The sequence below is a fragment of the Histoplasma capsulatum genome (genome assembly GCF_000150115.1).
Source record: "Histoplasma capsulatum G186AR genomic scaffold supercont2.14, whole genome shotgun sequence".
Lineage (NCBI taxonomy): Eukaryota > Fungi > Ascomycota > Eurotiomycetes > Onygenales > Ajellomycetaceae > Histoplasma > Histoplasma capsulatum.
The window spans coordinates 81,668-97,057 of record NW_025544814.1 but is presented as its reverse complement, the minus strand read 5'-3'; the positions used below and the strand labels follow the sequence as shown (position 1 = coordinate 97,057).

The window sequence follows — 15,390 nt, the reverse complement described above, 5'->3', positions numbered from 1 at the left end:
CAATTTTGCTGAAAGCCTCGTAGAAGACAGAGAATGGCGAGAAAATACGGGGCAAGAAAATACGGGGCAAGAAACGTGGACAAGGTGATATCGACTTGCGGGTGGTATCTCGGAATTCACTCTCTCGAGATGCAAGGTCAGAACCAAACCGGAGCACAAAAGACAGTGGTGTGACAATCTAGTCACTAAGGATAAAAACGATGGTTTGAGGTAAACCGCCTAGCCGGCAGGTGTATATAACCAGCGTAAAACGCAAAGTAGAACTTCAAGTCACGTTAGATGTAAGAACTAGTTGACAAAGGGTATTTGATGCCTGTATCGCTAGTTAGCTTCGCGATCCCAAGTTCGCATATGGACAGAGGCTCTCTAGGGCACCACTTTGCAACAGAAAGTGATGAGGTGCAAAATCGTAGAGCATCAAACTGAATGCCCGTTGCATCCTCCCTTCTCTTCGCCTGGTAGTAGGGGTTTACAGGGGAAGCAACGAGCACATACCAAAAGGTACCGATGCGCTGTCTTGAAGGGAGCGTAATTGAAATTCAAGGAATGATGGCTTCTTGAATGAGGAATATCGTATGCGATCTCCACCCTCTTGAAATGCCAAACTCACGACGTCTCAGGACGTCACTTGGTCCAATAAATACAATTCTTGACAGGTTTGGAAGAAAAAAAATATCAAACACTTTCCTCCTGGAATGAGGACTCCTGCCTCAGACTTAACAACAGCAAGCCGATCTGTTGTGTTCCCAACAATTGCCGTCGTAGCGAACGTCTCGGGGCCTAGCCAACGGCAAGGACGGCAGAGCTTCTAGCTCAGCAAGAAAGGCAGATGAAAAAGCCAAAAAGAAAGAATAGAAATAAAAGAAAGCGCCAAAGGAGCGAACGTCGTCCTTCTCACGACAAAACTGACCAAATTTGCACAACAGCTGAACCCGCAACAAACAACGAAGAAGTCGAAGTACGAAAGAACAAAAGAGAATATCCAGTAAAATGAAAGGGATGATTCCTCCCGCCGTCAACCATCGTGACCAGCTGGAATTTTTCCCCATTCGCTCCCGAGGCCAGGCTTGAGAAATTCGAAACAATGGCTCAGGCGTCAAACTGCTCGTATTGGGAGAGGATCCTCGGGACAGGGTGTTGGGAGATTGTCATTGGTGGCCTCCCCGGTGGGATGCTCCGCTTGCAGGGTCTGTTCTTAGGCGTTTTTTCATATTTAGTTAGGCATAAATAGTGATGCGCAGAGTAGCCAGCTTCGGATGGCCTGTCGTGTCAAATATCAACGCCCTCTCCCGTGTCATTGTTCAAATCCCAGGCCCTCTCTACCGATTTATTTGACAAATTAAGAAGCGAGGTTGATTTGTTGGCTAAATTCTCTCGCATAATTCGCCATTTATCGATTTTCCTCTGTGGCCTCAGAGCGTCGATCCGGTATTGCATGTGGCTGAATGTTGACCTTGGTTGATCCTGGCTCAACGAGATTGAAAAAAAAACCATGTTTTGAACACCAGGATAAACTTCTAAAGTTGCAACCTAGATCCGGGCAGGTCAACCTAGACCGCCGGTAAAGATAACGAGAGTTTTAGCCTGTCGGGCTCAATTATAACAAAATGTTGGTGCTTAAGAATCCGTGCCTGAGATCGTTGGGCAACAAGCAATTCACGATCGTCATGTTGAGGTGAGACATTGGGTTTCAGAATATAAGATAACTGGTGCTTTTTTCCCTTCCATCTGTTTTGAAACAGACACGGTTAAGGCTGCCCATGGAATGGTTGGTGGCACTCAAGTGAGTAGAGATCGCAGTCATTTTTTCAGCTGCAACGCGATGGTTATCATCACCAACCCATCCCGAATTCAATATTTGCATGCGCGAAAAGCTCAAGGTTCGTCATTTTCATTGCCCAAGGGGGATTTTCGCATATTCCAGGAGCCTCGTAAAGAACCGGCCATATGCATATGTCATCATTTTCTGAACATTGGTTCAATGCAAAGGGATATCATATCCAGTGGATTATCAAGCGATTGCCCGTCGTGGTTTACTGGACCATGAGCCTGTCTCGCGAAAGATTAAACCAACATTCTATGGTTCATTGGACCGAAGTCAGATGCAGGTTTGCCTTCATTTCAAAATTCGCTTATGTATCCCTGTCCATGGAGCCTATATTGAGGTTATTCGGGGCCTCTCTGATATATCAACGATCAGCGACTCCGCTTCTCACAAACGAATATTCAATGCAATTACTAGGGCTCTGAATGCTCTGCAGAATCGACAGGCACAGAACAAAGTAACGATAATGCGCGATGGCTATTAGCAGAGTGATGTCATTTTCCATAGTTGATCCCGCCTTCTGCATATGTTGGCTCGGGGGTAGGTTGACGATTGACATCGCTAATAGTAATGATTGTTCAATCGCAACTACCGGAATCCCTTCTGGAATATCTCCCTGTTTGCGACTTCCCAATCTTAGTATATTGATCAATTGTTTACATTATACAACATCTTGACGCATCCAACTATCTCCAGCTTTCGTTTGATCGTGTCTCAATCCAATATCTGACCCTGCAACCGTTCCTGCTAAACGGTTCCCTCATTCATGGGATTTGCATACAGTCATCTAATACAATTGAGGGGATATATTGCAACCGAATTCTGTATTGGATATTCACTTGGAGTCAATGGACCGTAAGTGCTTCTTAGTACATTTATCCAATTTGAGATTCACCCTGTTGAAGGCAATTCTGACTTATGCATTGCCAGAGGATCAAGGCCACCGGAAGAAGGTTCAGTTCAGGGGAAATAACACGAGGTTTCCGTCCTCTCATCCAAATGAGCAAGAACACCCACACACAATCGTAGCTCAAGCATGGGGAAAAACTCCGCCAAATACAGGACGGAAGCGAGGGTCCCGCCCACCCCTACTGAGATCAGTTCCCTCGCCCAGCCATTCAGCCCACATGAGGAAAATCTTCCAGAATGCTACTACGTCCCTGCACTCAGCCGGGCGTATATTGGGGTCCTCATCCATACCGAGAGTATTAGCATCTGAGGGCGTGGATATTCAAATTCAAGATAATGATACCTACGAGATCTCGGAGAAGCGCTCGGAAGACAATCATTTTACATTTACTGATCAGCTGCCTTCACCGTTGCTGCTGCACCCTGTAGTATCTCCGAATGGGACGCGATGGACAGCGGTACCAATGCCGGATGAGCCCATCAGCAGCGGATTCCATTCTCCGTACTTCCCTCATCAAACTTCCTCTCCGAGTTTTGCCAATTCGCAGTATCTAAGCCGAAGTAAACCCAAGAGAGTACCTCTGCCTCCCTACCATACAGGTAGTTCGCCATTGGATTTGGCAGAAACAAAACTTGCCCAACGTTTCCAAGACACTTCCATTTCTAACGTCCAGTCCTGGCTCGATGGGTTATGTGACGAACCTTCAAGTGGCATTCACGAATGTGATGACTCTCCGTCTATGAACAGGGTGAAAAGGGAAGAATCGTTGGTCCCTAGCCAACACCACACTTCTCTTGGAAGTAACACGGAAAACAAGCGACATTCGTCATCCACCTTTATAGTCCGGGTTCTAAACCAGCCTCCTTCCCCGGCGGGTAAAGATTCCGACTCTCTGTTACCTATAGACTCTTCCCCCACCGCTATCCCTAGGCCCAACAGATCTAAGTATAATGCTCCTTCAACTCCTATCCTTGTACGCAAACCCCACAAATGCTACACTTCCCCAAGGTCTCAGGGAAGAGGACACATCTCACTCACCCTCCCACGCGGCCACTTCATGCTCCCACCACGACGAAAAAGGACCAGGGCATCTTCGAGTTCCCTGCCTCAGCAATCGCCTCCCGCGTATGGCATTACGCAGACATTCGAGGTTGCGGAAGATGGAATCTCTGACATTCTAGGAAAACGCTCTTTACCAACAAGCTATCAAGAGCAGGTGACATTGACAGGATTAAGAGATTTGAGCCCTCATGTGACACCCTTTCGCAAAGGTAAAGGGCCCAAAAGATCCAGATGCCCCAGCTACTATGATGAAGATTTCCTGCAGGAAGCTCGGCTCGAGCGAGAAAAAAAGGTCTCATCTACATCATCAGAGATGAGCAAGGATAGCTGTAAAGTTCCACTTGAGGAGACTCAAGACGTGCAGTTCACAGAGGAACCAATTGATCCAAATCGTGACTAACAAGCTTGAAATTCCTAGAATCACTTCTTACCATTCCCTGATTATAATTCATTTTCCGCTTCAAATACCGATTCATGGTTCCACATCAGAAGTTATCACATGTCCTATTTGATCGGTTTCCTCATATCCTGAACACCATTCTTCTCGGCTCTACAGATGTATCACTATAACTGCACCTCCTTTTCTTTTGCCCATTACATTTCCCTTGAATGTTCTATTTATTATCCCTGTGAGCATTTATTTGTATCATGTTTCGCTTATATTATAATATCGTACGAATAATTATTATAATGTTTAAATTTCAATGCAAACGCAAACCCTAATTAACCGTATTTTAAACTACGGAAAAAGTATCATAAAAAATCACAATGATGGGCGTGCCAATTTCAATGGTGCTGCTTCTACTCGGATGTATCCCGCTTGCACCAACGACTGCAACAACGCTAACATGGACTATCCAGGTTTAACGAGTTTTCCCAACATCTACAACACTGCATACAGCTGAAAAAGCAAACCCAACAGCGCTCCAGGCTCGTTCATCAGAATCCCAAGTTGGAGTTTTCCATATTTTCCATTGCATACCACACCACATCAACAGCTAGAAACGAAACATTGGACAATACCGGATACTAGGGTACTTTTCTATTAGAGCGGCTGAGGAGAGAGTATGGGAAAAAAGCGGAAATTAGGTAGATAACAATACTTTGCGTCCTCGAGCAATTTTTCTCCTTCTGCTCAGCTCAGTAGCAGATGTTGATGCAAACATTGGAACAACATTCTGCATTGCTGCTGCAATTTTCAGCAAGGCCTAGGGAAACGATGAAGGAGAGCAGAAGTTAGTCTTCTCATATATGGGTTCTCTGTGCCGTTCATTAACCGACATCCCTGCTTCTCCCCGCCATCCGCTTCCCCCTGGGGCCAAAAAAACAAAGAAGCAAAAGAAACAAGAGTAAACAAAATTATTCGGAGTTATTGATGTATGTTTGAGGCTCCCTCACCTTTACATCTCCTCTCAATGACTGAGCTTTTGCTCAAGTTCTGGTCGGAGGTGGGCAAGGCGCACCCATGCTGGCGGTGGAAGCGAGGGAAAACAATTACGGAGGTAATGAAGAATTTTATGATGTATGCATTCAACGGATGGCTTGAAGATGTAACAGTCAACCATATACTTTGGTGCTTTTCAGTAGTAGCTGCTATTTAGGAGAGCGGTACTTGTGTGAAAATCAGTGATGGTTTGGGACTCCTCTATTTATAATTTCCAAATATTTCTGGTTCATATGGCCTTTTTCTCTAATTCTCGATGTTGATGGCAGTGACAGAGAAGTCAATTGTGTGGGTGCCTATGTGCATGCACTATGCAGGCTTAGGAAGAGGCTAACGAGCTGAGAACACAACATTTCGTTTACGCATAATTATCCTCTACAAGCCTATCAGATGAAGATGAGAGGTTCAGCTTTGAAAGACATGTGTTCTGGTCCTCGAAGTTTCTCTGTTATCTCGGCCTGGCCACGGTTCAAAAAAAAAAAAAGAAAGAAAGAAAGAAAGAAAGAAAGAAGGGAAAAAATTAGTACGGAAATAGAAACTCAGGCAGCAGAAATGGAAGCCGAATAATCTTAAGAGTCCTTGCTTCGGCCTATGATGTGTCGTGTCTATGTTTTCCTAGAGTCAAACAAACAAGATCAGTTCAAAACTATCCGCGGATTCTTTTGGTATTTATTGCGAACAACCTCGGGCGTTCCAAAACTGTTTATACCCTAGAGACCTTGCGTCACGATTTCGGAAGCTGTCTTCTCGCTAGAATCTTTTGCACGGGAAACTTGGATTGGCACTGATGATAAGTAGAGTAGCTCTTGGTTCCGGGTCTCGGGATGGCCGATGATAAGATAAAGTTCTCTAGTGTCAGAGTCTAAAACTCTAATCACACTCCACCCATCCGATCTGTTTTGTACTTGGCCTTGCTGCTCAAGATCCAGCGGAATCGTCAGTTTCAATCGCACCGCATCTCTAACCCAATTTTTTTTTTATCGCGGTATTCTGCAGTTCTTGGGATCCCACCAAGACGGCCTTGATAAATATCGGCTGCATAATCGACTGGATTGGTTTGAAGTCACAATAAGTTAATCGAATCAACACTTATTTTGTGTAAATTCTAAATTAGAGTTGCTCTCTGGATAGCTATAAATAGCCCACCTCTGGAGTAAATACATTTTCAATCTTTCTATCGAACTGCGTGTTTTGTGTGCGCTTGAACACGGATATAGATTTTTACTCTAGTGATACAGAGCTTTAACGTTGACTCGTTCGCCCGACTACGTTCTCTATCCGACTGTTAAAGAATCTGCCTCCCACTGTAGCAATGTGCGAACTTTGCAGTATGCCAACGATACGTAATGCCGACGCTCCAATTGCGAACGTCCTTTGTTCCCCCTATTTGACACCTGCACGCATATCGGCTTCAAGACTACCAACAGTGGTGAGAACAAAATGTCAGATTGAAGCAAACCATAACAAGAGGAATCTGAAAATATAATGCGGCAAAGTCAATACATAGGGACTGATCAATTAGAGACACCATCAGCCTTTGCCATGTGGTAAAATATGAATCCAAGGGCACTTGATATAAAATCGGTGGATCAGCTGATGTCTCCTGAATCTGCCTGTTGGAGCGTCTCCCGCCACCGACCGGCGGATAAGGTTCAAGTGGACTTATTGGTCATTGTACCTGAGGGATGGTGGGGGATGGGGAGCAGTGGGGCCTCGCGTTGTGAGGTTGTTAAGGGGTGTTAATTCGCTAAGTTTTGTAGAAGGAAAAAGTTCTAAAATGATTACATTTAAAAGGAACCCTAGGTCATTGTGATTAGACCTAACTACGCCTGAGCACGCGGAAAGGTCCATTTCACTTACTCTAGATTTATGCATCAATTTTTCAAAGCATCATGATAGAATCCCATAGATCATCCCAAGACAACTAGATCATCAACAATACCTCCAAACTAACATTATATTTAATGAGACCCACCTAGGAGAGACACAAGGATACAAAATTTCCTGGGGAGTCTGATGAAAATATAAATATACATTTCCAGCAAAAAAAAACCCCTTGTGTTTACCTCTATTGTTTCCTATTTTTCGTTTCCATCATTGTCGACCGTTGCAGCGGCCAACATGCCTCTCAATACCTCTATATCCCTCTCAACTCCGCGCATTTCAGTAATCACAGTAGCCAATAAGGGAATTGGCCCGTCGACGGCCGTACAAAATGATTGTTGCGCGCTTCGTAAAGCTGGAGGAACGAGTATTCCAAACCAGTTAATTGGGTTGGACCGCTTCCCGTTAGCTCTTGACTTTTCAGACTCTGTGGAAATATTCAGCTCGTCTGGGTCAGAGCTTCGAGAGGATGCTTTGGAATTTGTCTCTTCATTTCCGTTTTCAGTGACATCTTTCGGTTCTATTGCGTTAGGAGGTGATAGCGATACGCTTTCGACGGTGAATGACGGACTGCTTTTATTTTTGTTTGAGCTTAAAATGGTGGGTTTCGCTTGGGTAGGAATGCTTGAAAGCGGGTAGATTGTTCTGTGGGTGAAATGTTTGGATTAAATTAGCCTCCGCTTGCTGCCCGTGACATTGAATACGTGTATGTTTCGAAGCAACTGCCACCCCCACAAGATGAGATGATATTTGCAACGGGAAAGCATACAGTTTCCTTATCGCCTTCATCCTCTCATCGTAGTAATCTTCGCCATACCGCCGGCCGGGAGGGCAAGATTTATTCGCGCACGCAAGCGACAAAAACCCCTATAGCGAACCAATCTCTCAGAATTTTGGTTTTCTATTTCCCGACATAAAATGAATAGTAAGCTGGAAGCCATACGGAAGAGAATTCTCGACCAATCTCCTGCTGCAGTCGCTGTTGTTGATCTAACAGGTGGAGATAGCGTTCTAAAACGCTATCCAGCTCTTGCGAAAGCTCCACCAGCGATTTTTCTGTTGGTGATGATAGCTCGCTGGAAGCAGCTCCGTCAGCTGGGGTTGCGGGTGGCGTGGGCAATTGATCCATAATTTCCTGGACCATGATGAAAGTAGCATTAGAAGAGAGCGCGCAAAAGCAGATATGTTGCGTGATAGGTATTGACGTAGCAGGATGGAGATGTATTGTGCTCACGGAACTCACGGATGCGGACATGCAGCTGGGGCTAAACCCGAAAAATGTTTTGGGCTAGCGTCATCGAGACCAACCTCAGCGCCTTGATCCCAGACATCCGGGGCATTGTTTGCCGACAGAACGAGACGACTCTGCCTAACTACTCTCAGGGCTTCGTTTTATTTCCGCTATTCATCTTGGTTTAATTTGCCCCTTCTGTTAGATTACGATTGTGTTTTTGTTAGTTGACCCTCTGTGAAGGTCACGCCAAGCGGAAGTCAAAACCTCGAATCCGTCCGCTGTTACATTGAACGCTATCCCCATGCGCTATCGTTGTTACTGTTGTTACCACAGGTACGCCGTGCAGATATAGAATTAAAGTACTCCAGCGGCTTTAATCCGATCGGAAGAGGATCGGAAGAGGATCTGAAATCACTCGCTGCGGACTCTCACACTCGGCCACGCCGAATATCCCGCGTTCGGCCCCACACTCCGGAGGATATCACTGTGCGAAGCGAGACAAAGAGGGAGAGACGAATTCTTCAGCTTATATCTATCTATAAACTCCTGCTATCATGTCTGTTGTCACTCAGTCGAATTCAGCCTTTCAGGCTCGTTCGTTGGTAAGACACCCAGTTGGCTTCTAATCGCACGGTCCATTTCTTTCCTCAGTTCATGTCACATTTTATATCAATATTCTCATATTTTATCGACGTTTACGTTAACCATAAACATGTCACTAGTTCCGGTCACTCCTCCGTCAATCACGCCATTTTGCTGCATACAATTTTCGGGAATATGCGCGGAGAAGAACGATAGATGCGTTTCGGGAACACCAACATGTGACTGGGGAACGGGAAATACAGGAATTGATGCAAAAAGGATTGCAGGATTTGCGCATGATGAAGGTTGGCTCCTCCGCCGCTGCACATGCTGTTCTGGACTTTGCTGTTGCCCTCGAAATTACAAGAAAGAAATGTACTAATCATTCCTCGCATTACCTCAGAGACAAACCGTCATAAGCCAATTCTATCAACTAGACAAATTAGTTGTCGAGGGAGAAGCTACGGTATGTTAAATAACATTCTATTTCCCGTGCTTTGAAAGGACGGAGGAATTAGCAGATGCTAAAATCTTCGTACTTTTGTAGGGCAAAGAATCCGGGAATGCGGGCAGCATTGTGCGACAGAAAGATACAGGGTAAGCATATGGTCCAACCTACGTTAATCAGGTTCGCATGCTGAACAGTAACTCTCCAGTTGGGATTGAGCGTCTGGTCGGGCTTCGGATTCGATGGGACTCCTCCACCTCAGGGTTGGGAAGCAGGAGAATATACCAGCGGAGTCGAAATAGCCCTGTGTACTTGTACATATATAATATTTGTTTCCCATTTTTATTTGTTATTTCGTAGTTCTTTTTCCTTATAGGCGATTTTCGGCCTTTTGGCGGCTATTCTCAGCTCTGATATTTGTGATACCTGCAGTGGATTGCCCCACAAAAATAGAATCAATATATACCCATGGAATCCTACATCCGATACACAAAAAGAAACAATGACATACTACCAATCTTCATTCCGCGGCTCCTCTTTGCTCCATCGTTGAAAAATCCATTCAGGGAGTAAGTTTTGCGTCACGTGATTATATTGCTTTTTAGCGCCCTTTGACCGATTGCACCGAAGATGCGACAGCACCGATACCATATGCACACGACGGATTGATTCCTGGTGGAAATGGTAGCAGTATAACCAGTCCGACGCTCGGCATACGGAAATCTAATCTCTGGAGCGGAGTCTGAACCGGCGAATCTCCATTTTAATCTCAATGCCTTCGGTACGTGCACATTTCCATCCCATAACACTGTGTTAGTGAAATATCCTATTTTGAGCGCCGCATCAGGCAGTATCCCGGCGTACTAAACCACGCTTCACGCTGTTAACAAAATGCTGTTATAGTTCCGATCCTCTCGTCGGTCGCAAGCACTTGCGGAAACCGTCCCCAATAGGACGAGAACGGGACAGGTCGATCACGATGTCTTCGAAGGCTTCCCCGTCCGGCGTTGGGTTCGGCAACCAGTCGTGATTTACCAAACCCCGAAAACTGAACAACCAGATACGAGATTAGGAGGACCACAGGCGTTGCCCGAATTACCGATGCCCAGAGACAGTCACCTATTAACACCAATGAGTCGGGCATTATTACGCGCTGCCAGAGCCGGATGCAAGTATATTCGACCAGCGCCTCCTGAGGTTGAGGGTGACGAAAAGGAGACCAAAGACTCCGATGAGCCTACTGCGGCGCCTCCCTTTGAACGTACATTTACTGCCGGAAAATGGACATTGGCACCGCGACATATGGAGCCACCTGAAGCAGAGTTTCTCGCGAAAAGGAGACCAGGATTGTCATCACTGTATGGGTCAACTGCATTAAATGGTACGGCTGAAGTACAGCCAGAACCTAAGCCGCCAATGAAGAAAACCAAGTTCAAGAAGATTGATCCTATAACGGGAAAAACCTCGATATACGAAGCCTGGGTGCCTGAAGGTCATAAAGTCGAAGGGGAAATTATAGAAAATGCTGATGTCGTCCCTGGAAATAGCGATGTGGCTGTTGTTGCAGCACTGCCTGTTCCAGGAACTGCTGCTGAAGGAATTGGAGTGGGAGATCCAAGGGGCCTTGTCGCAGAGCCAGATTCTAGCATGGTCGCGCCAATGGAAAAGCAAGATCCTCCATCAAAAAGAAAGGCATCTGGTATTGAAAAAGGTAGCCGGAAGAAAGTGATGTTTGCATCTGGCGAGGGGGAAACTGCAGATACTGCTCTCGGCGATACTGACGCTTCTCAAGCCCCTGGGGATGTGATGATGTCGGGTACAACACAGGATGGCAGCTCGACTGCTTCACAAATATTACACGAAGAAGACGAGGAAGGGGATGAGGAAACGGAGGACGAAGAGAGTGATGAGGGACGAGAATCTAGCCCAGAATCGAAATCCCCGGAAACTATTATTAAACTTGAACAAGAGGGCCAAGGTGATGTCTCAACAGTTCCTGAGAAAGAAGAACCCATACTGGATATGCGCGATCACGCTTTATCCCCAGAACAGGAACAACACAAGGATACTTCAATTCCAGCAAGAGATATGCCTAGTTCACCAGATCTCCCACTTGCGACGGCTCCCTCCACAAGTCATATATCAGAGCCGCCGCGAGAGGGGCTATCTCCAAAACCCGAACAACAACCCCCACCACCCGTCCCCACTAAAAACCCTTCTCTAACCCCAGTCCCACCATCTGCCGGAACCTCTTTGTCTGATGCAAACAAGGACGCCTCCTTTAATGACCAAGCGTCCAAACCATCCGAACCCGCGGGTGATGACGCAGAATCACTAGCAAACAACCAAAACGGCGCTTCAAACCCCCAAGAATATCACTATATCCCCTCCAATGGGGTTAAGCCCGAAATCGCTCAACACTCTCCACCGCAAGAAAATCCCCACCCGGCCTTAGCCTCAACGTCGACACGTCCTGAACCACACAGCGTGCCCATCCTTTTCGAAGACGGTGAAATTGATCTGCTTAGCAGCCTAGAAGCCAGTTTAGACAACCCGGGCAATGATACTGCTGCGGATGTTTCAAGGCCCGACGATGCACGCGAAAACAATGAGTTCGGAGAATCCGCCGTTGAGAGGAAGGATGTCGAAATGGCTGGATAAAGGATGTTGTTATTTGAGTGCATTGCCCCGCCTTTTGTTCGTTATCGTCCTCCGACTACCCCTGCGGAGAATATATCGTACTATGTGAAACCCAACCAATTTTTATTTTATTTTCTTTTTCTTTTTTACTTTTGGATGGTGTGTGTGTATATATATAACGTTGCTCGTTGTTGAAATTTATCTTGCTTAACATGCAGTTGAGTCTGTTTACTACTAGGGAGTTTGCTTTTCTTGCTGTACTTTTAGGATGTCGGATTTGGGAGGGGAGAATATTGTTATCATTATGCTATTTTTTTTTCTTTTTTTGCATTTATTTCGTTAACCCCTTCATACATTTCCTTTCCTTTCTCCTATTTATTCTCTTTTCCTTCCTAGATCACGGTGTGACATTCATATCTGCCACGGAGTCTTTTTCTACGGTTGCTCACCGGATGTGCCTTTCTCTACTAAAGAGTCTAATGAAGAAAGTATATACCCTCTAACACAGAACGCCAGGGACTGAGATAAATCCCAATTTGACGAAAACTCCGTTATATTATTGATTATCTTCACCCCCTTTTTTCCTTCTATGTCCCATCGCTAATTCCACTATGTTTCAAAACAAAAATGCCACGCTTGCTTCGCTATACACCTTAATTATAAAGACTTCAAAATATCAAATAATGGCCTATTTAGGCGATGGTATGGATACTATACTCGGTACATATTCTTGTTTCTCTCTTCCCCTTCTACCACTTTTCTGTTTCCTTTCCGTTCGTTCGTTCTTGCTTCCCCTATTGGCTCATACTAATCTTGATCGAGCCATTAGTTGGAGGGGATGATTTTTGCAGTTCTGCCCAACGCACTCAGAAATAATCAGCAAAAGCGAGCAGAGAGGGGAAAATTTTTCTTTTCCTTTTACGATATCGCGAGGGAAACAACGTATAAAAGAGAGTATTTTGTTCTCTACTCACCCTTCGCCCGCGTGCCGCCCACCACAGAATTCCCACCACCACCAATCGTCGCAGCTACTTTGCCAGCGACAACCTGTTCCCGCGTGACACTCATCATATCCGCAGGTAGCCCCATCGTTGCCAGAAAGTGGACCGTTTCGGTCCACTCGCTTTCCCGTCTTGCGCGGCTCCATTTCAGTTCATCAGCCATGAGGTCAATTACACCTGGCAGCGCTTGCAGGGCGGCGTTAGTGTCCAGGAAGGCCAGGCGGGTGCGCCGCGCGAGGATGTCCGCTGCGGTCATGGCGTATTCATTTTTGACAGCGAATTTGACTTCAGCTTTGAGATATGGGTAGGATGGTGAGAGGCGTTCGTGAGAGGCGGGTGAAAGAGTGGGGGTTCCTGAGGTGGAGGAGGAAGCAGAAGATGCGGATGCGGATATCGAGGCGACTTCCCAGGCACGGTCGCCGTATGAATGTGCCAGGTGCAGTGCGACTTCTGCGTCGAAGTTGAATTTCTTGATGAGATCGATGTATAAGGTTTTGTGATATCCGTGCGCGCCAATGACCGGCACTGTGTGTGTTTGGCAGGAGCCGTCCAGGAGGGGCGTAGTCCTGTCAGTGCCAGTGCCGCTGATATCAGGGTGGAGACGGTGTCCTTGTGGCTTCAGTTGGAATTCCACGATGGCCTTGTTGACCGCATCCTCAGCCATTTCACGATAGGTGGTCCATTTGCCACCAGCGCAGGTGAGCAGGCCAGATTTTGAGACTGTGACCAAGTGACTGCGTACAAGAGATTCCGTATTCTTTGAGTTCGGGTCCAGGACCAGCGGCCGTATACCGCACCACGCAGACAATACGTCAGAACGGCGCAGATCGATCTCCGGAGCTAGCTGTTTCCGAACCTCATTCAATATCCAGTCGATATCCTTACTCCTGGGGATGGGCGATTTCTCTACTTCGCAGGGTTTATCCGTCGTTCCGGCAATCAGATTTCCTTCCCACGGTAAGAGGAAAATCACCCGCCCATCCGACGAAGGGTCGACGAGGCCGAATTTCTGAGGCCCAAGCCATCCAGGGAGAACAATATGGACACCACTACTAGGTGCTACTATGTTCCTTTTCGTTGGTTCATCCATCTTCTGAATGGCATCTGAAAATGGACCAGTTGCATTGATTATGCCCTTCGCTCGTACGGTAAATTCCTGATTATTACCTTTACTTTCGCAAAGGGTATCTCGAACCCGCGCCCCACACAGTTTCCCACTGGCATCCTTCTCCAGGCCAGTGACTTCCATATGATTAACCACGGTAGCGCCATACAGCGCAGCAGTCATAGCGAGCGAAACATTCATTCTAGAATCATTATGTTGGCCATCATAGTAGCAGAGCGCCCCAACCATCCCATCGGGATTGAGCGTTGGAAACGCGCCCATGGCTCTATTCTTCGTCATAAAATACGACCCTTCTGGCGAACCCTGGTGGCCAGCAAGTAGGTCATACATCTTCGTCCCCGCCCAGAGATATGGGGCCTGCCACCATGCGCGAATGGGTAGCAGAGTGGGCAACCACGTCGAGAGATGCGGGGCGATATCGAGGAAGTATTTTCGTTCATGCAGCGCCTCCTTCACCAACTTGTATTGGTTGTAATCCAGGTTCAAAATGGCCTTTTCGAGATATCGAACTCCCCCATGGACGAGTTTTGTGCTTTTGCTGCTGGTGCCGCTGCTGAAGTCATCTCTCTCGACGAGGGCTACTTTCAACCCGCGTGTTGCGGCATCCAGAGCAATGCCTGCCCCTGTAGCTCCTGCACCAATTACGAGAAGGTCGTATACGCTCTCATCTTCCTTCTCCCCTGTTCCTTCATGGTGCGTCTTTGGAACTCTTCGTGTACTCTTTTGGAGTTTGTCATTTGCACTGCGTCTGAGGTCGGATATCTGTTCATCCCTCGACTTTATTCGAGGGAATCTTGGAGGTATGTCCCTTGGCAAGAGCGATCCGTTTTGGATTCTGGACCTTCCCGGGCCGTTGGAGCAGGATGTGATCGTGTAGACCGCGATGGTTCCTGTGGCTGCGAATATGGAAGCATAGGCCAGTTGCCTGAGGACAGGCCGTGATGCGAAACGGGAGGCCATATGGATTGAGCAAAATATCTTTTACCCTTGGTCGTTGGGTCGTTGCAAGCTCGTTTGGTAGTAAATGCCTGAGCTTCTTATAGTGCGAACTTGTGCAATGGCAATTTTGGCGGCTCTATATATGCAATGGTAGAAGTTTTGCAATGAGTTTGTTTGTACTAAAATATCTCTAAGCCCGAGGAGACGAAAATGAGTGATGAAAAGGATCCCAATGTCCCTCTATCAATTTGTACAATGGCAGAAATGGGAAATATTTTTCAATTTAAAGAGAGAG

The 15,390-nt window shown here is 46.5% G+C and overlaps 4 protein-coding genes across 4 annotated transcripts; 2 read left to right on the top strand and 2 right to left on the bottom strand.

Moving 5' to 3' along the window:
• Positions 1-1,084: 1,084 nt before the first annotated feature.
• HCBG_07678 (uncharacterized protein) lies at positions 1,085-4,197 on the top strand (the record flags this gene model as incomplete). The annotated part of the gene is made up of 5 exons (XM_045434727.1): positions 1,085-1,187; positions 1,623-1,783; positions 2,243-2,282; positions 2,627-2,680; positions 2,756-4,197. The coding sequence occupies 5 exons, from the start codon at positions 1,085-1,087 to the stop codon at positions 4,195-4,197; spliced, it is 1,800 nt and encodes a 599-aa protein (XP_045284033.1).
• Positions 4,198-7,319: 3,122 nt separating this feature from the next.
• HCBG_07677 (uncharacterized protein) lies at positions 7,320-8,269 on the bottom strand (the record flags this gene model as incomplete). Its single annotated transcript, XM_045434726.1, has 3 exons — positions 7,320-7,695; positions 7,895-7,992; positions 8,069-8,269. The coding sequence occupies 3 exons, from the start codon at positions 8,267-8,269 to the stop codon at positions 7,320-7,322; spliced, it is 675 nt and encodes a 224-aa protein (XP_045284032.1).
• A 644-nt stretch (positions 8,270-8,913) lies between these two features.
• On the top strand, positions 8,914-12,050 carry HCBG_07676 (LYR family protein; the record flags this gene model as incomplete). Its single annotated transcript, XM_045434725.1, has 7 exons — positions 8,914-8,961; positions 9,082-9,316; positions 9,379-9,407; positions 9,489-9,538; positions 9,587-9,652; positions 9,766-9,820; positions 10,293-12,050. 7 exons carry the CDS (start codon positions 8,914-8,916, stop codon positions 12,048-12,050), a joined length of 2,241 nt encoding a protein of 746 aa, XP_045284031.1.
• Positions 12,051-12,995: 945 nt separating this feature from the next.
• Positions 12,996-15,116, bottom strand: HCBG_07675 (glycerol-3-phosphate dehydrogenase; the record flags this gene model as incomplete). Its single annotated transcript, XM_045434724.1, has 1 exon — positions 12,996-15,116. One exon carries the CDS (start codon positions 15,114-15,116, stop codon positions 12,996-12,998), a length of 2,121 nt encoding a protein of 706 aa, XP_045284030.1.
• Between the last annotated feature and the right edge of the window lie 274 nt (positions 15,117-15,390).